This window comes from Anser brachyrhynchus (assembly GCF_964034855.1).
Source record: "Anser brachyrhynchus genome assembly, chromosome: 6".
NCBI classification, from domain to species: domain Eukaryota; kingdom Metazoa; phylum Chordata; class Aves; order Anseriformes; family Anatidae; genus Anser; species Anser brachyrhynchus.
Genome location: NC_137700.1, coordinates 19,347,865 through 19,373,871, shown reverse-complemented (window position 1 = coordinate 19,373,871; position 26,007 = coordinate 19,347,865). Strand labels below are relative to the sequence as shown.

The 26,007-nt window shown below is 37.3% G+C and overlaps 1 protein-coding gene and 1 long non-coding RNA gene across 3 annotated transcripts in view; one reads left to right on the top strand and one right to left on the bottom strand.

Annotated features, from left to right (window-relative positions):
• Nucleotides 1-26,003, bottom strand: part of MYPN (myopalladin) — a 63,470-nt gene extending 37,467 nt beyond the window's left edge. The window contains exon 1 of one of the 2 annotated variants that reach the window (XM_080597440.1): nt 9,544-26,003. In XM_080597440.1, the coding sequence (XP_080453566.1) occupies nt 9,544-10,481 (938 nt within the window). In that variant the 5' untranslated portion in view covers nt 10,482-26,003. The other variant, XM_080597441.1, reaches the window with a different exon arrangement.
• The window catches only part of LOC308197309, a 90,999-nt gene that overhangs the window by 55,195 nt on the left and 9,797 nt on the right, over nt 1-26,007 (top strand). The window lies entirely within an intron of this gene.

Below are 26,007 nucleotides of genomic sequence, written 5' to 3'. Positions count from 1 at the left end.
TTATTGACTAGTTTATGTAAGTGACTCTAGCACATACATTTCTTGCTACACAGATTTCAATAGTAGAGTGGAAGAAAAGGGAGCTATGAGTTTGAAATGCTATCGGTCTAGCACTGAATTTCTCTTGAGGTACATTCAGATCTGTGTTGTGGCTTAAAGCGTCGCAAAAACAAACAAAAAACTAAATAAACAAATTTCCCTCAAACTTGTGATTCCAAAGTTCATGTTGATTCAGAATGTGACTAAAATACACTGTAATATTAACCTTTGTTTTTTCATATATTTGAGAAAATCTTCTTTTAACAAAAGAGTGCATAAATGTATCATAAGGAAAGAGAAGTGATCTATTACAATATTCTATATTGTAATAAGCACTTCCTTACGGAGCAATGGCTAGTGAGAGCTGGACCTTGAATTCTTTTCTGCATGGTATTTCTGTGTTTCTCTTTCAAACCCAGCTACATATCGAAGTATGTTTTGGGCCCTTTAGAGACTTCACACTGTTATCTAAGATGCTCCTAAGCGCTCTCAGTTCCCTCTGTGTTCGGAAGGGTGGTGTTAGCAGAAAATGCAGGACTCTAAACAAAAGTAAAAGCAGCACGTGAAAGGACAGCTCCTTAGGATGTGTTAATGACAGCAACCATCAGCTCAACCTATTTATTGGTAGGGGAGAGCAGTCGTGAATGCTATTGCTTGTTCATATGGAAAATACAGAACAGAAAGAAAACTGCAGGTGGGTTTGCAGTACCAGACGCAAATTTAATTGGACAGTGTAGGTTTTATAGAGAAGGTGTAGTAGTATGTATAGAAATCCAGTGTGGGTTAGTACGTAGAAATACTTATGTTTTCAGATAACTAGCTAAATTTAAAAAGCCAAACTGCAGTGTTGCCTTCTTCACTGTGATTTTTCTCATAAATACAAATGGGTATAAAACTTGAACAAAAAAAATTGTGTTTGCTGTTCATTGTTGCTTTTTAACTGAGTATGGTTGATTAATGCATTTTGTGTATATGTATATGGGGGCTATCATGCTGGTAACATTTTTTAATTTAATTGATTTTTAAAAATGAATAATATTTTTATCCATCTGGATATGGTAACTTGGTAAAAGTATCTGTTAGGTTCTGGGTGCATACAAATCCTATCAAAGCAATGGGAAATGTACTTACCATTATATGTTAGAGCAAGTAGAATTAATTGAGGAAAGGCTAAGGGTAGGCTTTTGATTATTAAATTGTAATAATTCTTATTTCCTAGCTCATACTATAAGGTACTTTGATACATTTCCATCTTACATCATTTAGAAGAACATTAATGAGTAAATTTGTTTAACCATTCAGTTATATTAACCTCTTGGAAACACAACTTTTTACAGTAGTTTATGATACAAATCAAGCATGAAGAAAACCCCAAATGAATATGACGGGGGAAAAAAAAAAAAGGTAATATAATAGCTCATGTCACAGAAAACCAGAATTCCAGAATTTGATAGAAGCATGATGTAAAATTGAAAAAGGAGTCTCAAAAGGACAATGAGGTATAAAGGAGTACAGAACTGCAACTTAAATGCTCTTTACATGGCTAAGAAGTGAACTGTGTACTATTTGTGCACCATCAATCCTGGCTGTCCAACATGGCTTTCTTAAAGTAGGCAGGGTGTTCCCCACTCTACCTCAAATTGCATACTAGTGTAATCTTTGGCTGTACAGTCAACTGACTTGAGTGTATAGCCTGGAAACCATACAGGTCAGCCTGATATGGAGGGAAGCTCCTTCACTGTAGAATGAATCATAGTGCATAACACAATTTCCCCTTTTAGAAAGGCAACTCTTTGTAGCTAGAGACGTAGAATTTAAGTCTTGGTTTGTGTCTACGTCTCCTTGCTATCCTCTTCTACAAGTCTCCATTGTAATGTAATTGAAAATGGGTCTCACAAAACAATTTTTAAGAAATTAACATTTCCAACTGAAGTAGACAGGCATGTAGTAAATATGATGTTAAAAGAGAATGCCAGTAGGCTGTAAAATGCCACAGCTCTCTTTTGTGACATTTCAGAGCTGAAGTACAGATTTGCAGCAGTAAAATACATCCACATCCCTCTTGCAGGGTTTTACCAAAGAGAAATTGGCATTGTTTTATATGGAGAACTTCACAATACAGTGTAAACACCACTGCGCGTATAAACCAAACCCATACAGCGTACAGCACCTTTGGAAATAATAGGGAGCAATGACATCAGCACATATCCTAGGATGCCAGGTGAGATGGCACATGTAGCAAGATAAATAAGAACTTACTGGGTGTTTGTTCTGGCTCAGACTAAAGTCCACCTAGCCCAGAATGCTTTGACAGTGGCCAAAACCAGACATTTATGGAAGAGTATAAAAACAGAGCAAGTATATACGTATCTATATATTATATATCGATATATTTCTCCAGAATATTTAACGATTTGCCAGATATCTTTTTTCACACCTTTTTATCACACCCATCTGAAGGTGTGAAGGAAGATTAAAATAGTTTTAAAAAGGCAAAATCACTGGTCTTAAAACAATTGTTTACAAACTACCTGTCTTTTAAACAATTTCTCTATCATAGTACCATTACCATTATTTTCTATAAGATTAGATTGTATGGTTCTTTGCTAACATTTCATTTGAAAATCGTGCTTTTTGTTTGTGTTATTACATAATCCTATCAATTGCTCAGATATATATGTATTTATTTTGAAAGAGTTGTTTTCCACTTCTATTCAAAGCACATTTCCTTTAAAAATAATTCTTTCTTCAGACGGAACCATTCTGTTCACATTTCCTCATAGTTCAGTCAAGAACTTTCAGATCCTCTAATGTAAACCTCTTCAAACAGAAGAAACAGCTACATTTATTTTAGACTGGAATATTTTCCCCACTAATAGTTAGGTACAGCTTGCTTTTTGACTGGCTCCCCAGAAGTGCACATTTTCTTTTCTTTGCTGTTCTGTGATGTTTTTTAGTAGTTCCAAGGGAAAAATATAGTAATGTGCACTACAGGGTTGATTGAAAAGATCCTTTGAAATTGATTAGTGCCATTTTTAGGTTCAAGAACAGGAAATTATATAGGATTCCTGTGATCCTAAGGGATCTATATACTTATTCTATATAAAATATGGTTTCTTCTTCTGTCGTTTTCAAGATTTGCAATTGGTGCTAATTGGCAATGTTCGCATTTTCAGGTGAGAAAACGGTTGTGTGATTCATCACAGTTGTGTGACTGCAATCACATATGGGTATTTGAATGTACAAGTCGTCTTTTAGGAGGGTAATTCATGTAGGCAACTGTATACTTTGGGAGCTGAGTCATGTCACTTACTAATGTCTTTTTATATACTTACCTCATGCTTCTTCCTTATAATGTAGTCTCGTTTTAGCATGTTAAACAGATATAAAAAACTATCAAAAAGAATACCCTTGTTCTCAAATTTGATCTTATTTTCAGCGGTATCTTTCAGAACATTGCAATAGCTTATGTAGTACAATAACATTATATTTTGTGTCGACTCAAATGCGGTTCCTCAGTCAGGTGACAAATAAAGCAAGACCCATTACACAAAATGTTGTGATATAATCATCAATAAGATATAAGAACTCCGTGTTCCTACTGATCAACTTTTCCAAGTAGCCTGTTGTGTTCGTGTAGAGATGTCTGTACTGCATCCCCGTGTGAGGCAAATTTTAAATTCCTATAAGCAAAATTGCACGCATCAAGTAAACTACTTCTTCCAGTTATTTTAGTAGTATATGAGTAGTATATTCCTTTAATAGACTTAAACAGACGATGAAGCAGGATTGCTTTTTCTTTTTGCAGTTATTTTTACCTTTGACTAGTCCAAAATTTGCAACATAAATGATTTAAAATTTCAGGAGTAAACTTCTGTTTTAAACCTGGGTTTAGTTCTCTACACAGCGTGTTCTTTCAACACTATTTTTGTCATAACGTTAAATTATTTTGATATTAAGCCAAGAAAAGAGTGTGCTAAATATATGTTATTTCTTTGCAATGCTTACAGGTGAAAAAATTCTCTCTTGTAGAATTAAGCTTTGGGTAAATCTTTGGCATTGCCATATTAGTCCTTGCTTGTTAACATTTTATTTTATTCTTACCTTCAAAACGTTGTACGTGGTAGCAATGAAATGTCAGTTACAAGGGGAGTTCAAACATTGAGATACGTGGCATGGTTGCAGTAGCAATATTCTCTGTCACTGACATTTCATTCCTGCCATGAATTGTAATGATAGCTTCATCATACAAGGCAGGTTCACATTAAGCACAAGCAGTGTCATCCACCGTGCCAAATGCATCCGAGGTATTAATCCATTGACTTGATCGGAGTTGCATGTTAAGAGAAGTTTGGCTCTAGTCTTTGAGCACTAAAACAGATAAATGTCTTCATTTGGCAGCTGGGGGGGGGAAGCTTAATCAATCTTACGTGACTTTAAAGTCCAAAAATCTGTGATTAGTTGCAGATCTAGTCTTCTTAAACAAAGCAGCACTAAAATGCACTTTTTAGGCTTTGTATGCCTATGTTAAAGAATGCTTTCATGGAAACCTTATGACATAGAGCCTGTTTTTAGAACATTAAATCCTCATGACACTTCCAGGATGGCTGTGTATGCTACGCAATGTGATTCATAAGTAAAATTAACCTAGGAGTGATGTGCCAAGCAGTTTGGAAAAATGCAGACACCTCTGAACTTGAGGGAATAAGGAGTGCTCTCCTCACGGAGATGAGTGAGTATCATACCTATCATTACTCATACAGAAACAGAGCTTTAGAAGGAAGCATGGGAAGGAGGTCAACAAAACCTTTAACACTTTGCAGGTATACGACGCACATATCTTAAATGCTTATTTCTTACCTTTCTTACCCTTATAGTCAGAGTGAAGTAACGTATTGATAATTGTAGTAGTGCTCTTTGAATGTGAGCTGATGTTTGAGCTAGCTACAGGCCCTTGTACTACAGTGCCAATCTTTGTTCGTCTCTTCTATGTCACTGCATTCAACTGATGATACTGAAAAAGGGTAACATTTCACTCAAACTTCTTTATAGATCGATAGGCTGAACCACCTTCCTCTAACATGTGGGCTTACTACATTAAGGCTGAGTTATTTTAAAAGCAGTTGGATGGGCCTATCTGTATTCATCCGGCCAGGTTTTAGCTTTCCATGTACTGATACTTTAATCAGTTCCCATTTTCTTCTCTTGTTCCTCCATCCAATTATCTGTCCCTCAATGAGCTCTCATATAGACCAGATACACTCACCAAGTCTGTAAATTATACTGCTTTATCATCACCAATGGTATTTGACTCTGATCCATCATTAAAGTCATTTACAGCATTGTTTACAGCATCCATTTTGTTCTGTACTGTCTTGCTTTCAAACATGGTACCTGACTGTTCATCATATTTTCCAGACCTGTCCATTCCCGTGATCAGTTTATTTCTAAGTCTCCTGTCTCTAACATCCTCCCTTATAATCCACATTACATCAGTTTAACCACCTGATTACTCCTTATGGTGACCAAGAAATGACGTTACGGAGCTTGTCGGATCTTGTTCTTGTTTAACAATGCTCTGGGTTCCCACAGTACTACTACATCGTAAGTGTATATATTACCAGCATTATGAGTAACTTGGGATTCATTTCTGTGATTAGGAAGTCCAGGGTAAGTCACAAGACACAGGCAAACATGAATTAGCACACGAGTGTCTGAGGGATGCTTGTTTATTTGTGGGCATTCACATAGGTTGAGGGAAGAAGAAATCATGTCTCAAAGCCAGCCAGCATTAAACTTTCTTTTGCTGGTTGCCACCTTACTAATGATTCCTTTCCTGGGACTACTGATTTTTGTATCTGTCTTGCTTGGCTGTTAGGATTCTTCTCTCCTTGGACAGTTCCATAGATGCTGAACTAACTCACCATAAACCTCAGAAAACTGTTACCCTAAAAGAAGGGCAGTTGCCAATTGTGAGCCCAGTCCTGGACACAGTTCCACTACTATGGCTAACAAGATGCTTTCTTCAGTATTCTGGAAGCTCTACGCAGCAGATCAAAGACGAGCACAATTTTTACCAAAAAAGCCTGTGTTCTCAGAGTTCCCATAGTTAATGGAGTACATAACCTTGAATATGTTATATTTTCTGGTTCCCTCTTCCTGTAGCAGTGACTATAAAGGCCAGATCACTGGAAGCACATGAATATGTATCATTCATGCAAATGGATTTTTTACACCCTTTCTTAGGATGTAAAAACTCATACACATTGGTGGAGTTAAAAGAATCTTGGATGAACAGGACAAAAATCTTGATACCAAACAATGATCAGGAAACTGTTCAGGCAGCTAACATTCCCAGCTTTCTCCCAGCTGACAACATGTACGTACACACGCATGCACACAAACACAAGGGGAGAGTTTACACGGGCACCCTTGTGATTTATTTGTTAGTTTGAATTGTGAAACTGCAAGCCAACCCTGATCTTTCTCTTGAGCTTGACTGCTTGGGGCTGAATTTCTATGGGACTTCTTTCTACCTTTCTGGGCTTACATTGGCCTTAGGGTATTAGCATGTGAGTGAATAATTACTAAGTAACCTCTCTCTTCTGTCATGCACTCAAATCCTTATGCCCTAACAGGCTGCAGTGAATGCAAGGTACCTTCTGTCATTTAAATCAGGGTAAGAGCATGCACTGGAGCAGGTAATGCAACTGGCAGATAGATGCCTTGTAACCTGTTTGTGTGCTCACGCCCCTACAGAGGCATTCCCTTCCTTCTGGACTTCTGTGTTAGCTCTTCTAAGCCCCTAGTCTTGTTACAAGCATGAGCCGGTAAACCAAATGGGCATTTCTGATGGAGCAGTACAGTGCCTGACAGCAGTGTGCTATTGGAAAAGTCTGACGGATACCTATTCTATGAAAGTTTAACAGCTCCTGTATTAACTGTTGTGAACTTAGATTGTTTTATTATTAACAAAAAAATCAAATATTGAGACAGAAATTTCAGTGGAAAAGCTTCAGTTTTGATGGTATAAAAATAGACCCAAGTTACAACGATACCCATCACCCCATTCTGTGGGATCAAACAGTCCCTGAATTGGGTGCATAGGCATCCTGGCCATCCATGGATACTCCATGGGATGAGTCATTGTTCTTGGGTTCTCCGATTTGCCCTTGTGAGGCTTCAGTGACTTTATACTGTCAGCTTCTAATTCAGATACTTGTTAAACACCTAAACTTAGATGGCATGAATACCTTTTGAATTTCATGTATGTGTCAAAGGCATGGGTATGACATGCTTTTAAAAGGATGATGTAGTGGCCTTCTGGAGAAATACATATTATTAATACTGTGCACCAGATTAATTGTCTATAAATAAGCAAGGTGGTGTTCACCTTTTCTAAGTACAAAGAAAGCCAGACTGAGTTTGTGTACAGGTCTATCTATATAAGAGAAAATTATTTTATTTGTTCTCTTTGTATTGTAAATTATGAGTGATGGGAGAAGAAAAATAAATGGTTTCTCATGTCCAGGGATCCCAGTGGCATTTTTAATATCAAAAAGATTTATCAAGGCAAATGCCTGGACAAATAAGTCTCAGAGCCTTTATAATCAAGAGATTTATAATTCAGAGAGGGGTGTTAGTACCTGGGGAATGATGATATTTCCTGTTTGTTTTCTGTCAAAAAAGGCAAATTTCTGGCACTGTTTCATTCTTTGATCAGACTCCTGTATGAATTTAAGGGCTGAACACAATACAGCATTTATGACGTGAACTCCATCAAAGGAGTCTGTCAAAATTGTTCATTATAGCAGTGAGTTTGGACATGAAGCATAGTAGAAAGCATATTCTTCCCAAACAAGGTATTTCTCTAGCTTCAGCACAGATACCTCTTTTAAAAATAAACATTTAGTCCTTCGCATTCTTGTCATGGGCAAGAGACCCTAAGTGGCACCATGGGTCAAAGTCTTGTTAGGGACTGAGAACCTACATGACAATAATGAATGCACTAGTAGGGCAAAATGGTCTGGCAGTCATAGTTCAGGGATCCTATAAGCTGGATATCTTCTCATCTTCATGACAAGATTGCCTGTAACTGATGACAGGCCACAAGAAGAGGATTTATTTGTAGATCCTTGTTCCTATGTACTTAAAATTGTGTTGTAAAAGCTTCTTCCTTCTGAAAAATAGTAGTTGGTGTGTCAGAAATCCAAGGGAGCAGAAGACAAAGATTCTTTACCACAGAAATCTTTGGAGCTTCCATACTTGGATGTTGAAATATTTTTCATTTAATGATGGTGCCTGTTAGTTTGGTGAGAAAGATGATAAAAGGTGTTGACTGCAGTAAAAGGGGCAGTAGTGCTGTACCCAGCATTGTCTTAAGTATAGAAGGAAGAGAAGGACCAACAATTGGAAAAAGAGTACCGTCTGTGAAACTCAGAGTCCCTTAACGGGATGCTGAGGACACAAACAGCTCTTTTCAACATTTAGAAAAGTAACACAGCTCTAAAAGGCCTATAGGATAAGCTTCCATCTAGACTTAAGGAAATCTATTTATGATACTGCAGATATTAGGATGAAGATATGTATAGTACTTCTCTAGAATAGCAAATAGGATAAAATTTTCCTTCCTAATGGATTGGTATAGTCCCAGCAAAGTAAATATAATTCCCACTGTCAGTGAGAGGGAAATTTGGCTAATTAGCTCTATGAGAACAGATTTGGATTTAGAAAGACTGCTGAGATTAATAATTTCTAAGATAAATTTAAAACTTAAAATGTTTCTTATTTCATTGATGTTATTGACAAATAAAGCATAGCCCTTTCACATTGCCTTTCATCTTCGGTGATCTTGGTAAATGTTACCTCTTTAACCTTCAAAATTCTTGTAGATACAGGTGAAAACTTAATCACCAGTTGACATCACACAACATGAGTAAGTGTCAGTTAATAACATTGTCTTCTACTTGGTAAAACAGAACTGATCTTTGTAAGTTTGTGGCAGAATCATTGTCAGAATCTGCATTAGAACTGAGCTGTTTGTGGTTATTTGTATAATAACTTAGATGAACTACTTTCTTTTCTGTTCATTAATGGATGTCTTGATTTATAGGGATCTATGTTCACTCATCTGAAATACCTTCAGACATTGGCCTGAGGTTTCACGGTCAACAGTGGTTTTAGCCAGTTTATACAATCAGACTTGGTTTCCATAAAATTTCTCACTAAGAAGTTATCAGTTTCTTGTAATTACAGAAATGCAGTATTTATAAACAGTACTCTAAAGTTCAAAGAAAATAGTGTGCCCCAAAATGTGTTGTCATAAAATATAAATTAGCTTTTTTATGATTTAACGAAAGCGTTTGTTTGCCTTAATTTTGATAACCAAGATTAAGGGATTTCTGCTGCAGATTACAGAAATATATGCATTAAAATATCTGGAGAGAGTAAGGCATACACCTACTGTTACAGAAATATGAAATGACAAGTGCAGAATATGTTTACCTGACTTCAGGTGCTGGGATTCCTACCACAATGCAGTCCAATTGCACTTTGGTTCCTTCAGGAACTTCCCTGCTCTTCAGTTTTTGAGTGAAGCGTGGTGGCTGTCCAATGGGCTCATCAGAATATACAGATGCAGATTCTGACTCTGTTTTCAGTTCTGCATTTGTCAATTGATTGATAGATTCCAGGTTTGCTGCTGGTTGATCATCTAGTTTTTCAAATGCTTTCTCTGCTTTATTTTCCAGGTCTTGAGGTAGTGGAATGGAAAGCCTTTCTCTGTTTTCTGTTGTACTAGAGAGGCTAGAGCTACCTTTTTGAGCAGATTTATTCTTAGAATCGATTTTGCTCCTGTAGTTTTTGCATGTTCGGGGTCTTATTCTTTCAGAGTTGTGAGCTTTGAAAAGTGAAGAGAGCTCTTCAATAAAATCTGCTGCCTTGTTCAGGAATTCCTTTTTTGATTCTGATTCGGAGGGAAGGTGTTGTTTCTTTAGGTCTTGAGAGCTCCCTTTGGAGCCTTTTGTATCTCTGACATGGTCCTGACAAAAGTTTGTGTGCAGGCCATTGTCTGATGTTTTCAGAGCTGTAGAGTGGGCCATTTGTCTGTTTTTTCCTTTGTTTTTCAGTTGATCCGAGGGATAATGTGAATGTGTCTGAAGCTCATCCTGTTTAGTTTCGAGTGGATTCTGATCAATAGCTTGTCTTGCCAGGTTTACACTTTCATTTAGCTCTTCTTGGCTCAAAAAGGCAGAGAGATCTGGAAGGTCATCTTGGGTGGCTATCTCATCTGAATCACCACAAGTGTTGCCATAAAGGAAATTATGAGAAGTGGACTCTGATCTGCTTCTTTCACTGTTCCCTCGATGTTTAGTTTCAGCTAAATAACTTTCTCTCAGAAGCTGAGATATTGAAGTTGAGGACTCTAAGCTGTCGTCTTGCATGCTGCCAATAGAAAGGACAAATAGGACCACACCTTATCAATAGCAGATTTGTTGATTGCACAGAATTACAGGCTTCTGAAAAGCAGAACACAACATTTTCAAAGTGCATCTGGTTCCTGAATATTAACTTGCAAGTATGGCCTCATTTTAAAGGCCTGCTTCTGTACATACTGCCAGATACTATTGCTTTTGCTCAGTGAAATCCATCTTTTATAACTTTCTACCATTGGTAGCCTTGTATTGCTAAAGCAACTGCAAGTATGGTAATTTATACTCTGGTCCAGGCAAAACTTCAACTGCAGAGCTATTATCTGAGCTTCAGTGTCAAATCTTTATCACTGCTGATCTGTGAGCTAAGAAACAACCTCATCAGATAGATTAAATGCTGGGTATTTCAAGGACTGAAAGTTGTGGGGGAATAACGGTACTTTTAAATTAAGTAAATTTAGATTGAAAGGCACTGAAGTAGTAAGAAAATGAACCCTCAAAAGCATTTGAGGGATGAGGGGAGGAAGGCAAAGGGGAGAGAAGAAAAAATATAGTCTATAATGACAATTTTTCATTTAAAATTCTTAAAGATACTGCATTTTAGGAAACAATAATGATGTTAAATGCACTACAGCTTCTTAAATTAAGCATTATTTCTAATAAGCTATCTATTTAAAGTAAGTAAATTAGAGAATTATGTCATTATTCAATACAAACATCATTTGTACTACAGGTCTTTCAAAGTCATTCTCTTAGGTCATCCTGATTCTGAAAAAATGTACCACAGATGAGAAGACAATATCAGAAAGCCCATTTTTAACCTGATAAGTGAAGCTGTCATCCCTTCTGATAAGTAGGTCAGTACTTCTGTTTATTATTCTCCCTTTTTATTTACACAAGAGCTAATATGAATGTAGAGCAATTCAAACATCCTATTAGTGTGCTAATCTTGGAGTGGCTTAAATATGAAGACAAAGAAGACAAATACTGTTCACAACTACAGAGCTGATACCTCACAGATACTGAAAAAGGTGCATGATTATTTACTGACTCTCAGAATATGCAGTGCATGGTATCTGTCTTGAAGCTCTTCATTTATGGCCTGGCAAGTCTTGGTGTGGTGGTTTCAAATATTCCTACCCCAAAGTGTCTGCTTTGTCACACTGCAGAAGGTTCTGTTCCTGTCGTGGCATCAAGAGAAGGGAACATGCATGCCCTTGCCTCAGCCATTTCCATTCATAGCCTTATGTAACAGCCAAAAGTGCCAGTGAAAGAAAAGTTAAAAAGGTATCTCTGCTGTGAAAGGCTTTCTGCTCTGCTAGAGGGACAGCTGTCCCTGGAAAAGGGCTAGTAAAAAGTAAATGAGGCAGTAATATCTTGTACTGCTGCAGTGTTTCTTCCAGGAATGTGAGAGACAGCCCTTCTTCTATATTTACAGAAAGGAAGGCTTCCATTTAAACTTTTTATATTCTGCACTGAATGAGCTATCATATCCTCACGTGCATTTTGAGGCCTAAACCCCTCTGTCTGATGCACAATATGTTCTATTTCCCATGTAAATATTTAACATTTTAGATGCATTGATTTCATTGTTTTATTTTGGTAATATGAAACAAACAAGCTAAGTAAGACAACAAAAGCACCCAAACAAAATACTGATAAGTTTGTGCCTGTAGGAAAAATGACAAATAAAATATCATATAAGTTATATACTTCTAAACAGCCAATTTAGTCCCCAGTGCAAATTACAGCTGTAAAGCACCACCTGCCTCACTCCTGCAACTGAGCCAGGATTTTCAATACTGATCGAATTCCTGCTGTTAAATTATCTGGCACAGTGATTCAGTGAAGCTGTAGCGCAAAAGAGAACATTGATTTGGGAAGCCCACATGAGATAATGCTGTAAGCTGTTTCATGATTGGACAGTGTATGTAACACAACCTCTTAAGAGAACAAAGAGGTCTCCCTAAGGCATAAAGTTCCTGCTCTATGGATACCACTTTTGCTTGCTCAGCTTTTACTTCTTAAACAGCTGTGCAACCTTACTGTAGCTGAATGCATTTAAGAGATTATATTATCTTGTTTATGTGCTGCTAGCACACTCTGTACAGTAAAGGTCACAGCTAAATCTACAGTTTCAGCTCTGAAGAGTTTAAATGTGTTCTGACATAAGGAATTACAGCCTGGAAGAGAAACTTTGCACATGAATGAATGTGTTTAGATGGGCAGAATAGCTTTATAATTCTAGTTTGCAAAAAAGTATAGTGAATAAGCCACTGTCTGATAGCCAAAGGAGGAAAAATAGATGCAAATTAATGCAAAATAACAAAGCCAGGGGTGCTTATAGCGGATGAAAATCTAAGATGATAGAGGAAATTAAAGTGGCCAAATCAAAACTTCCTTGCATTGATGGTTCATTTTGGCTAGCTGTAATGCAGTTGGATAAAGCATCTCCTGTTCAGATGACCAGGCTGGACATTGTAGCCATACATGGAAGACCAAAACCCATTTGTTTGTCACAGTCCTGAGTGAACATGTACGAGGCAAATGGACAAATGACTGGTTCAACCCTGCCTCTGCCCTTCCAAGGAGATTTGAGCAAGTGCAAGTGGGAGAAATCAAACAGTTCTGCAGGAGAGGAGCTGGAACAGCTTCCTTCCTTGTGTCCATCACAGAGCAGAAGGAGTAGAAAAAAGCAGAGTGCTCCTTCAGGTGTTGGGAAGCAAGGTACTGATGAGAATAAATCTGAAGCCAAATTCCTCGTCCTTAGAGAGCCTTCAGTTTTCTTTAGAGCTCACCCAGGGTCAGAATATTATATCTAACTCTTCTCTATTTTCAGCTAGTGTAGAAGATAACTTTTAATTATATTTTTAGTGAGGGAAAAGATGAGTACTAGTCAAATGTAGCACTTCGAGGCAGTGCATGGCTACCAAAGTTTTAAGATATTTTGAATGATGTGATATTTCTAATTAAATGGAAATGCTGAGTTCCAGCAAATGTTGCTGTGAGGCTGCCAGACATTCCACTTATAAGCAACCCTTGCAAGATGCCTTTTTTTTTTTTTTTTTTTCCCCTGCAAGGAGTTATTCTCTCAAGTAGTATAGAGGGCTGATGACTGAGGGAAGCACTGGGTAGGCTGAAGCCATCCAGATTTCACAGTCAAGGGAGATCAGCTTTGTTTCAAATGAGCCAAGCATACAGCCTGACAAGGTCTGTGGACTAGACAATAATAAGTCTGAATTCAATATATTTTCTAAAATATCTGTTGAGACCAGCTTTCCAGTGAGCAAAAAAGATCACCAGAAGGAAAACTATGCTATTACAGGTTTGATTAATGACAAATGATATTCGTTCAGGCTTTATATAGTGAAAATAGGAATCTAGGCTTCCAAAATCAAGACCTGGGCTTGAGCGCAGTCTTTCTCTTTGCCTGACTTTCTGGATTGTTTAGATTGTGTTGTAGAATTGGCCTTAATATGCCTCGAGCCTTTCCTTTAATTTCTTCAGATTGGGACTTTGGAACAGAAGTGTCTTTGTGGCCACAAAGAAACCATCCCACGCTCACCCAGTGTGCGCTGGCACAGAAGGCTGGGAGCTAGCAAAGTATGCTCTAACTGCAGGTATCTCTGTTGAGCTGTAAGGAGTAAGCAGTAAGAAGACAAACTCTAGCAAAAACATATCCATGGTGTCAGTGGAAGCACCAAGAATTTTGCAGACCAGAAAAATCTCTCTCTTAATAATAAACCAGTGTCAAGGAGAGGAACTGTAATGCTAGTTATGAATACTAGCTCTAAACTGATGCTGTTTAGGACTGAGAGGGGAATGACAGTCTTGAATCTCCAGTCTTGACAGTTTGTTACTTCCAGCACCAAAAAGTGCACTGAGGGCAGCCTCTTTTGCTTTCCCAGGACACTAACAGTAGTGACCCTGGGCACCTATTATCTTGAGAGGCACCAGAGGATGTCATGAACAAAACTGACTGCATGTACTTCTTCAGTCCACTAATTGTGTTTTCTTGAGCAAACTAACTGCACAAGTTTTCTGATTTTTCAAGACCCTGTCTCTATGGCAGTGTTCTCTTATTAGCCAAGCAATCTTTAAGATAAAATATACACAGAGGTAGAATTAGATTCCAAAGATTGTTTAGGCAGTGCCTTGACATGAAAATCATTATATGGAGGGCAGAAAAATCACTTCAGCAAGCTTGTGCAGCGTGCTGCTGTATCCTTTAATTTCCTATTGCTGAGTCATCACTGAAAGAATCTGATCTTTTTCCTAAGAAAACATCAGTAATGAAATCTCAGCAAAACCAAAGGGATTCACAGGTTTATTTGAGTGCAGGTCCTCTGTTCTCTTTGTTAGAGACAGCTTTGACTGCTTAGTGCCCTAAAGATGTTCTTTTCAAACAGTCCTTCACTTAACCATAATAAAGAGGCTATCTGCAAATAGCAGATTTAATGCAAAAAGCATTTAAAAGTCTTCTTTGGCCTTCACTTGTACTTAAACATGAATAGTTTTAGTCAGCACTTGTTGCTTCTATCTGGCTTTCCAAGCTACCATTTCTTTGAGACTGCTGTTGTATGAAACCCCAGCATCAGAACAGCTAGCAAACTGCTGCTGCTTTCTTTGCGTGGTGGCATCCTGTGGGCTTTACACATCAAATGTGCTGTATGTCCAGCACCTCTGCATGGAAACTAGAAAGTTTAAGAGATCTTAGAGGCTATATCCTTTTCCAATTAATTTAATTGCAAATAAATTGCATTTACCCATCTGCTGTTAACACTAACAGTTACATAGGTGTTTCAGCTGTAGGATCGCAGCTATGAAAAACAAGAGGTGACACAAGCAGTCTGTCTCCCACACGTTTAAAGATCACAATCACATTCTTATGTGCTTGCAGGAATTCTCACTTGGCAGTTGCCATTGTCACCGTTTCCGGTTACTGCCTGTTGACGTGCTGTTGCTGCTGGAGGACAGACTTTGAGACTCCAGAAGTATGAAAGGTTAGGCTTGGAGCAGAGGTTGTGGTTAGGGGTTTGAGTGTAAGGTATTTTTAATAATTTTACCTAGAAAGCTCTGTACAAGAACGTGATTTACTTTTTTGTTTTAGACACATTAGTAGGTTCGAATTCCATTCCTTGTAATGAATCAAGAAAGCCAGGTAGCTAAACTCCCATTTCCAAGTAATGTAATTAAATAATGGAAAATGAGGAGAGAGCCTCAGAGCCCCAGGGTATAACAGCTTCTGATGGAAATAAAATCCCTTTAAGAACAAGTAGGCTAAAGGTTATGTCCATGTTTAGGAAATGTCCTACTTCTTCATGTGTATATTTCAAGATAATCTTTTCAATATTCTAAGTATAGTTTTAATTTTCTTCCATTTAACCCATTTAATAATTTCCAGATCTTAAAGCTGCCGTTTGATTACAAATCTAAAAGAGGCTGGTAGCTTTTTATTGCTTGCTGTAACATTATTTTGTTAATAGTGAAAAGACTGGTGGTGGTGTTTTAAATATCTTCAAATATTGCTGCTCTTGGCTTTAACGTATGTATCTACCATTTAAGAGATTTTTAATTGTTGTTATAACTGATGTATGGCTACTACTGCTTCTGTTCAGATAAATAAGTAGCGTCAGACCCTTTTCTGTAAATAAAACTTCGGATAGTCCAGCTTCTCCCTTAGATATGTTGCAGTGTAAATCTAGAGTAACTTCCCTTACACTGCCCAGGATTTACCTGAAGCAACTGTGGACAGAATTACTAAGCCCAGCCTTGCAGGCCCTCTATCTGTAAATGCCAAACAGGTAATTTTTTCAAGTAGTTCTCAGGTAACACGCAAAGTTTTCCTTGATGAACACAAATCTTAAACATTGAAAAGTGTGACCTATGTACAACAAAAGGAAAGAAAGAAGGAAAAAAATAACTATAGAACATCCAATATTTAGAATTTGGGGGAAATTTCATTATTTTTAATAGATCTTTAATGTATTGGGAGTTGGATAATGCCTTATTTTTTGAATACTTGTGATAACGGGTTGGGGTTCTAACTGGTAAAACAAATTTTAAATTCCTTTTAAACTGAAATTGCTATCTTGATTTTCATAGAAAAAAAGGAATATAGGATTGAATTATTATCTATATACAGTTACGCATCATCTACATTAAACAATATTATGTTGAAGTAATAAATAATTTCAATGGGAAAATAATTTCATATAATTTGCCATGTGATTTTTTTAATGAACATGATGTAAATAATTTCAAATCAAATACAGGTGATTTGAAGCAGGCAATATTTAAGAGTCTAGATTTCTGTAGCAGAGGATCTATCTTGGCATTTTTGTAGTGATGTTGGTCTCCTTTAACACAGCTCTTCTCTTGTTGGGAGATATTCACTGTTTCACTCATAGGCATTTGAATGTTACTCAGAATGTTCAGATGTTAGAGCATTAATAGCGCCTATTTTGCTTTAAGAAACTTCTGATGAGCCTTAAGAGCACCTGTTTTGCAAGCAAATAGTGCTAGAAATATGAGATGTGAAATGTGTTCTTCATTACCACTGTATTTTGTCCCTAATGTCGCTTCCCTTTCCTACTGACAGCATAATTGTACAGCCCACAAAAGGAAAAAAAAATTGAATTTATCATCTCAGAAATGGGATGGGATAAATCCTGTTTCCAAATAATTGCAGAAGACACTCAAATAGGCCTTTGTGCACTTGGAGTCATGCCCTTGAATACTTAGTCACCTGGCCTGTGACCTCAGGGTTGTAGTAGTGGGCACCCTAAACAGTCTAAGATATCCAGCTCTTCTTCAAGAAAAAAGCCCCTTAACAGATCTTAAACTTTTTCAACATTTCTTTCAGACTGTCATAAGAAAAAGACCATTTTTTTTTACTCTGATCACAGAAATTCTCTTTATATATTCATAATTAATATTGTCCGATAGTAGTTCTCAAAAAAAAAAAGAACTTAGATCCTTTCTTACCCATATCTTAAGTTGTCTTTGCTCCTTAGTGAATCTCCCTGTAGTTCAGGGTTAAACAATATCTTTAAGAAACTCCAAAATAAATTTAATCTGATTTTTAAATTAGAAAGTGAAAAAGGAAAAGACATGACAGCAGTCTTTGAGAACTGCCTGGGATGCTTCTCTGTCCTCCTTTCCTGTTGGTCTGTGAAGGCTGGGACACAGATGTTAGGGCAAGCTCTGAGTGTAGCACTTCAAGTGCTGGTAATGTAGGACAAGTTTTATTAATTTAAGTAAAGTATGCAAGCCAGGTTCCTTCAGGAATTGCCCATGTGAGAAAGAGTCTATAAGAAAGGTCCAAAAACATACAGCACAAGTCCACAGTTTGGTGATGGATGTGCACACAGAAGTCCACAAAACTAAACTAAAACTAACAGGCAGCAATATTCTTTTTTTCCTAGTCCAAACACAGGCATACTGTGCAATCCTTTCATGGCTGAAACTACAAATCCACTTTCATGGACAGTGACCCAATTGCTTTAAACTAGGTCATTTCTGTTAGTCCTGCTAGCAGTACGTGTGAGCAGTGCAGAAATCCACAAATGCCTGAGGCTGAGGACTATTCCAAAGTTTTATTTTGGGACAACTTAGCTCTGTGACAAAAAAAGGTTTGAGTATTGCATGGCCTTGCTGTAGACTGACAAATTACAAGACTGCACAAGGTAGTTGTAATAAGAATTTGCATGACTTACATGCTGAACAGCTTTCTCTGTTCTACCCATGCGTGTAAACAGCACTGATGTCAAAGGAATTGTGCACGTGTATCTGAAGACCACTGCTTGTGTAGCCAGACTGAACAAGCACAAGCCAGACAAAGGGAAGCCCTGAAAATCAATGGTATGCAAACTAAATGGTATTTGCACGTCCGCATTTCCACTTCTACATTTTGTCTGGTAATTTCAAACGTATGGGCTGTTTTGGTTTTAAAGTGAGATTAAGTTTTCACATAAATATTTGTTCCTAGTGAAAAAGCGAACTTGAGTCTTGAATTAGACACAAAAGAAATCTGGCTTGTATTTTTTTCCATAAGTTTTTTTTTTCCAGTTGTACCTTTCTTTTTTCATACTCTTATAGTATATTTTTTATCTTCTCCTATGTTTTTTTATGCTTTTTCACAAATCTTCCCTAAGAACATTGTAACATAAAAACTTTCACTTTTGAATCATATATATAAGTTATGATGTTTAAATGAGATTTAAGTTAGGTGAAATAATTTGCCTATCCTCATAGTACTAAACAAGTATAGAAAAAATCCCTTGGATTTTTTTTGCAATCCCTGGATTGCAATATTTGTTCATAAACAAGTATAGAAAATTAAACTAACATAGATAGATAGATAATCAGTAACTTAGATTGTGATTTAGATTGCATTGTCCAATTGCTGTTATGGTACAAGGTAAATTTTTAACAAACCATCTTAATGCTCATTTAACAAACCATCTTAATGCTAATTTATTTACAAATATACCCAGACTGCTAATTCTTGGCAGGTGTTGATAAGAAACATTCCTTCAGTAGCACAGCAAGACATATTGTAAAATCTCTAAAGAATGCACAGGAATAGCAAATCAGCACAGAACACACAGTTCTTTGTCTCTGATAGTCTGTCAAGTATAAAAACTAACTCCTCTATTGATTATAAATTATTTCTGATATGTAAATATCATTCTGCTCAGCTACGGAAACTAAAAGCTTCCTATTACTGTTTAATTTTGTTAGACATTTCTGAAAGAAGAAGAGAGAGAGAAAGGGAGAGAAAGAGAGAGAGAAAGAGAGAAAGAAATATTCTGACCTTAGGAACAGGAGGTGCAGGAGAGGGAGAAGAGCAATGTTGAAGTTTACGAAATTGTTCCATTAACATTTGCTGATTTTGTTTCCACTCTTAAACTCTAGAGCATCTTCCCAAATGTAAACCTCATGACCAAAACAAAACTGTTGATAAAATAACCAGTGTCTTCAGGTCTTCAGCATGATTCGTATAATGTTCTGTTGACGTAAACTCAAGAGCTACTCTATTCTCTTGTCAATTGTTGGCATATTATTTTGTAAAACTTAAGATGGGCTTCTGATTACTGCTTAATGTTGCAATATATTGAGCCAAACATTTGCTACTGACAGTCAAATACTTTTCTGAGAGAGAGAAAGAGAGCGGGAGAGATAGTGAGAGCTCAAGGGAGAGAGCTATGCCCTTCTAGCAGGACTGTTTCTGCAGCTGTTGTGCACATTAATCCAGACAGCAGATCTCCCAGCACTAAATATAGCCAGTGGGGTCATTTTACACGACAAAATAAATAAATAAATAAAGAGAAAGTATTTAACTATGGGGTCATGTTAAATTAGGTTTGATTTTGCTTAAGAAGGAAATCCAAATTATGGCATATTGGTTTAAGACTGAACACCAGAAAGTAAATAGTTCAGAAAGTGAAGGAAGGGCCAAAAGGCTGAAAGAAGATTACAGTCCCAGCAGTGAACTTTTCAGGTCATTACTATCTTCTGTTGATTCTTTGGAGGAGTCAGACTGGCTCCGAGGGATTTTGAGAACTCCCCCCCAATGCTATTCAAGCCCTTTATAGTGCTGCAGAACATTTTTTCTTTTTCACTGTAATACACACGCCTCAGCCTAATTTAAGTCAGTCAGTTTTATAATGATTTGTTCCCTGTATACGTCTTATCAGCAATAATTAGCTTTCAAAGATACATGCTCATCAACCCCTCTGCACCTGTGCTGCAAAATTAAAATGTAGACCAGTCTAAAGTTGAAGCATTACCTTTTTTAGTTCTTCCAGGTGTTGCTGCCCAACTCTGGCACTTAGTAGCGATGACAATTATCCAGAAATGTGAGATTAAAGTTAAGGAAGCGAGGGAATTCTTCCAGTCCTCAGGAACAGGAACAGCTAGGAGTCCATACAGTGAAGGAAGTTAACCTTCGTTATTATGAGGATGGCTGTAAGAAGCTGGACAACCTGTCACCACCGGGGCAATAGCATTTGTCAGTTTGCAGGTCCCAAGTTATTTTGAGCAGCGTAAACCATGTGCCTGCGGAGCATTCCACCTCATTGGACAGGAGAGTATCGAGCACAGGGAATCCACTGCTCTGACAGCACCTATGGGCACTGAGTGCCTTCTCCTCACCATGAAACAGCCCCTATAGATGCTTATGTGGGGTTTGCTGATGCGTCCAAGAGGCGCTGTAGTGGCATCTTGTCAGCCGGTTTACACTTCAGCCTTTTAGAATTATTTGTCACTGCTGTTGTCTTTACATTTTGATCAGAACTTGAAGAAACTGGGAAACCCATTAGTGAGTAATAATGTAAAAGTTTTGCAAATCCAAATGCAAATGCAGCAAACGTGATTTAATAGTAGAATATTCCTGACTTCTTCAAATGTTTGATTTAATAAACACATACAGCAATTATGCAGAAATCCTTAAGGATGGCCTGTGACTACAAATTCTCAAGAAGCTGGAAGTTCTAAACTTGTTATTGAGTGCACAGGAATAAATGCTTGGGGGAAAAGCAATTAAAAGTGGCAAATGAAACCTGGCTATAAATAGACCTGAGATATGAATAATTTAAAAATATTTTAACCAGTACACGGAGAAAACCTGTTATTACATAAAGAATAATTTATAAAACTGAGCGACTAGATAAAACCTTGAGTGACTAAAACCTACAATATCACATTGAAAATGTTGAGACTAGATTTTCTTTTCTACTCAACCTAGACACCAGCAACAACAACAAAATCTGAAATTCTAAATGGTACAGCTTACCAAAAATGCTTCTTGATTGTTGATATTTTATTAAAAATGCTCATCACAGTTCCAGTTTTAAAATATTAGTAAAATGATACATGTATATTATGGGGAGTTGATACATAGCCCTTCCCACAGCTAATGATGTGATTGGCCTTTTTACCTTCTCCCAATTCTCTTGAGTGTTATCACGTGAGCTCCTTTGCTAGGAAAGACATTCTCCTGGAGGATGCAGGTGCAGAAAGATATTTTATGAAGCATAACAGGAAAAATCAGAGGTGTAATAGCAGATCTCTTCTGAAAAATTGTGTGGTGGACTGGAAGTGGTTTTCTTTTCTCTCTCTCTTTTTGTAAATATAATTGTCAGAATAGCTTGTGAACATCATTTTATGATGTGGTTTCTTCAGTGATCTGGAAGTTGTATGGTGAAGTCAGACCTTCTTCTGGGAACAGGGTAGGCATTTTATGGGTTGAGTGATGTCTAATGTTACTTTATTACCTGGATCAGAGATCTAATGTATTCTTTATAATGTCTGTAACAGTAGATGTGAGCCATACAGTACTGACAGGAACTGCATATTGATATTGTACCACACACTACTGTGGCTTGTACATTACAGTATCTGTAGATGAAAGCTACAAAGTCTGAAGCATGAAAATATACATCTGATAAAATAACTGTAAATCCAAGTGGATTCCTGCTGAGATATAATTATTGCAAAACATGCGGAGCTGTGAGCTGCTGTTTGTGCATGATAGGCAAAATTAAGCAAACCAAAGTAAGTATTCAGTATGATCCAAAAAAATATGCAAAACTTTTCCACTTTGAAGGACTTTTATATAAGATGCTAGAAAAGTAAAATCATTTAACAATCTGTGCAACAGATGAACAAAGAGTTATGCAGAAAGTACAGCGCTGAGAAACCATAAAGGTTATGAGCCTTTCCTGTGACTAACACACTGACCATACTAACAGCAGCTGGTACAAGGACAAAACTTTCAGGAACCATGAGAAGTCCAAGCACACATGGTAAATATGCAGTTCACTGCAGAACCATCATCTTGATGGAGCAACGTCAGAGAAATTCAGATTCACTAGTTTGCAAATAACAGAGTCCATGAAAATACTGTTGTACCTCTGTGACTACTTTTAGAAGGCAATCAACTGAGACCTTTGACTGCAGAGCACTAAAAAGTTGTACTGTGGCCCTTCAAGATATTGACTTCCAGCTTTATGTTCTCTTGTCTTTGCTGGCTGACAGAAGGGAATATCTACCTCTCTAGCATAAGGCTTATCATCCACCTAGCATATAGCATGCATTTTCCTAATTAGTTTGTAAAAAAAAATATCTGATTCAAGCTACCTCAAGTTCACAGTTACACATGTACAACACTTTATTTTGGCTTTAGAGGTTAGTGCTGGAAATAGTGCTGACAGCTGCAGGTTGGCAGTAAGCTTTGGGACATAAGTTACAGGGCATCCCTGATTAGTTTGATACTTTTCACAGAAGCTGGTGATGAAAAGCAGCTGGACAAACTTCAAAATTGTCTTCTGAGCAGGAATACTGCCTTAGAACAAAAGGCATAAAACTGAGTGCTGCTGACATTTAGGGCTGGAACCAGGAAGAGGACAGAGGCAGGACCAGAAGACCAGGAGCCAGCTGACGCTGACCGTGCAGACGGAGGCCAGACTGAGCCTTGGGCTGGCCAAGAAGGAGGAAAAACTGCAACAAGCGGAACATTAGCAGTGCAGCTCATAGGAAAAAGGGTATCCGTGCCACAGGGAAAAAAATGCTGGCGACATTTTAACAGCTGATTTGTGAAGTGACTCTGATTTTAATTAAGCTCAACTGGACTAGACCAAGCCACTTTCAGGTCAGCTCCAGTCAGTTTACACACAGCAGCTGTCTGTGTGCTTGTGGGGAGACCAAAGCAGCGAGAGTTTCTGCTGTTACTCTTCAAGATCAAGTATGTAAAATGGTACCGTATCTCGGGTGATGCCTCATAACTCATTCAACCATTATAACTTGATCTAAATTCTTAGCGAAAATTTAAACTTATCAACAATGTAATTGTGTACTGTGGACACAGCAGTGAAGAAACACTTGCAGAATCAGAAGATGCTGAAGTCACAAAGAGACCTCAAAAGCACAAGTCACAGAGCATGCCACAATCATGCTTCCTTCTGGAGCTGGTCAATCACTGTGACTTCCTCACCTAGCAGTGTCTATAGTAATGAAAGCTCATTCTAATGTCCTCTTGTCTTTGTTATGCCATTATTTCAGAGAATATAACAGAGCTCAGTGGGTTTATTCTAAGGTGTTAGAAAGTGCCATCAGTGTCCATAGGAAGAAGAATTTTAATGTTTTACAGCTCACCAATCTCTTGGCTTAGTTTTTAAACCAATAAGGACCGGAAGGAATTGCATTATCATTAAAGATATGGGCAATGATGTGCATGTAACAGGTTGTGATTTTGTACTCAAAGTGTTGGCCGCTGGGCAAATGCAGATTGTTTTTGCCATGTCCACCTCTGCAAGAGACAGGCAAGAGTGCTGAGGCAGATCCAGAGATAGTTGCTATAGTCTACATATCACATTGGCAAAAAGAAAAGAAAATGATGGTCCAGTGCTGCTTCTACATTGCAAAGAGCAAGTGAACTCTGTAATTCAAGCAACAATGACCAATTTCCTTGCTCTAAAAGGACACCTGAGTACGCCTTGACTATATATAATTGTGAAGAAGGTCTGCATTTTCTGAGAATTACAGTGAAGATCCTCCAGGAGCTTTGTGTGGAAACCAGGAATTGATACACGAATGGTAGAAATGACAAATCTGTTTGGATTGTCAGCAAACTCATGTCTCATAGCCTCTCTGAGGCTGGCTGACAAAGAGTTTTACATCCAAAGGGCTCCAGCTATTAGCAAAAAAAGGTGATACCAGATATGTCACTGTAGCTTCTTGCCATGCTGTCACAAACGGGTTCGTAAAAGTATGCATTTTAATATTCTGATTCTTGCTATTAAGCTGATAAAGGAGGTATGCTACACAATACCAATTTGCTGTTGATTTAGAAGAACATAATATGTGCTTCTGAAAATCAAATACTTACTGCCTGTAGATATAATTATAGGTTTTACATGCACTTTATCAAAGCCCAGTTTACAAAAGAAAAGACATTCAAAAAAACCTGTGGTATTATACTGATTGTTATACTTCTGCTGTGAAATTTCATACGTAAGAAAAAGTTTAGAGAAAAGACACAAAAAACACCTTTTGCATAGAAGTTTTATTGTATTTCTTCTGAGTGATGCCTGGGAAACACCCAATGGACAATACAGCAGCAGACTGTATGAACATGTGCAATAGCAGCCATAGTCATTGTGTGACATTCAGAGCAGGAAGACAGTGTTTATACAGCTATCTTACAAACAAAACACTTTACCTATTGCTGGTTTTATTCCTATAAAGTCTATATCAGATCTACCTAGACTGTTATAAATGTCTTAATCTGTAGCATGTAAGTTAATGGTAGCTGTAATCATAAAATGCATGCAGTTTGATGGTATTTCCCATGATTCTATTAAACCATACTGTTATCTACTTTTCACAAACAGATACTTATAAAAGATTAGTATTGAATTAATTTTAAGATTCACGCTTTCACAGAGGTTTAAAAATGTATCCTCTTTGGTACAAAAACAAACAAAGGAATTTTGTGTGTGTATTTTAGAAGCTAAGAAACGAATGGAATTAATTAGCATAGGGTGTGCTACTAAACCAGTATGACATGTACCATAGAAGTGGATAATGAGAAGCTTGGTAAGCACAGATAGGATGACTAATTGAAATATGAGAGGGCAGTATCTTTTTCTTGCCCTGTGTTACTTTGTATGTTTTTGTGTTTGCCCAGGAATACATTATTATTGTTGTCAGTTGGTATGACTTTGTTTAAAAATCAATCACAGGAACTGAAGGGATACCTAGAAGTCAGCATGATTAAAAGCACGAAAACTTAGAAGGAGCGTCCAAACTCTGACCTACTTTAATATAGTAATCTACATTAATTATGACCATTAGCATAAGTCCAAAGGTAAGGGGTTTATGTTTTGTAGTTAAGGGTGAAGGAAACTTGTTAACCTAAAGTTAAATTCTCAAAGTTAGATATTGAGAATATTGCCAGGAACCACATAAATGCCTTGCAGGATCATAAATTGTGCAGTGAAATTTCAAAAAAGGAAAAAATAACTATTCAGCAAATCAGTAAGTAGAGCTAGCATAACTAATCCAGCCAAACATTGTGATATTAAAGGTAAGAAAAAAAATCTCAGTTTTTGCATCCCTGTGTACAGAACTACTATTATATTTAAAGGTTCAGTAAATTGAACAGCATCAACCCTCTTTCTCTTTTAGGTTGTAAACTATACTGAATTAGATTAAGGCCACTGTTCTTTTGGTAAGTAAAGTGTTAAAAGCAATTTTCTGGATGCTTCTGGTAAGGCTGGTTCAATAGTGATTTGCAAACCTTGTGTAAGACAATATCAGTTGGATGTTTTCTATTCATATCGTTATGCAGTGCATCTCTTAGCAGAAGCCTGCCAGGTATTCTGTGATTCTAACTCAGATTCTAATTTTAGAAGTGGAGACATATCAGAAAGATGAAAGAAATGGTAGCTCTTTTCTGTAGAAGGCTCAAATAATAACATTGAAACATTCCCTCAGTTCCTGTTCCTTTTTCACCCTAAACAAGCTTTATCAT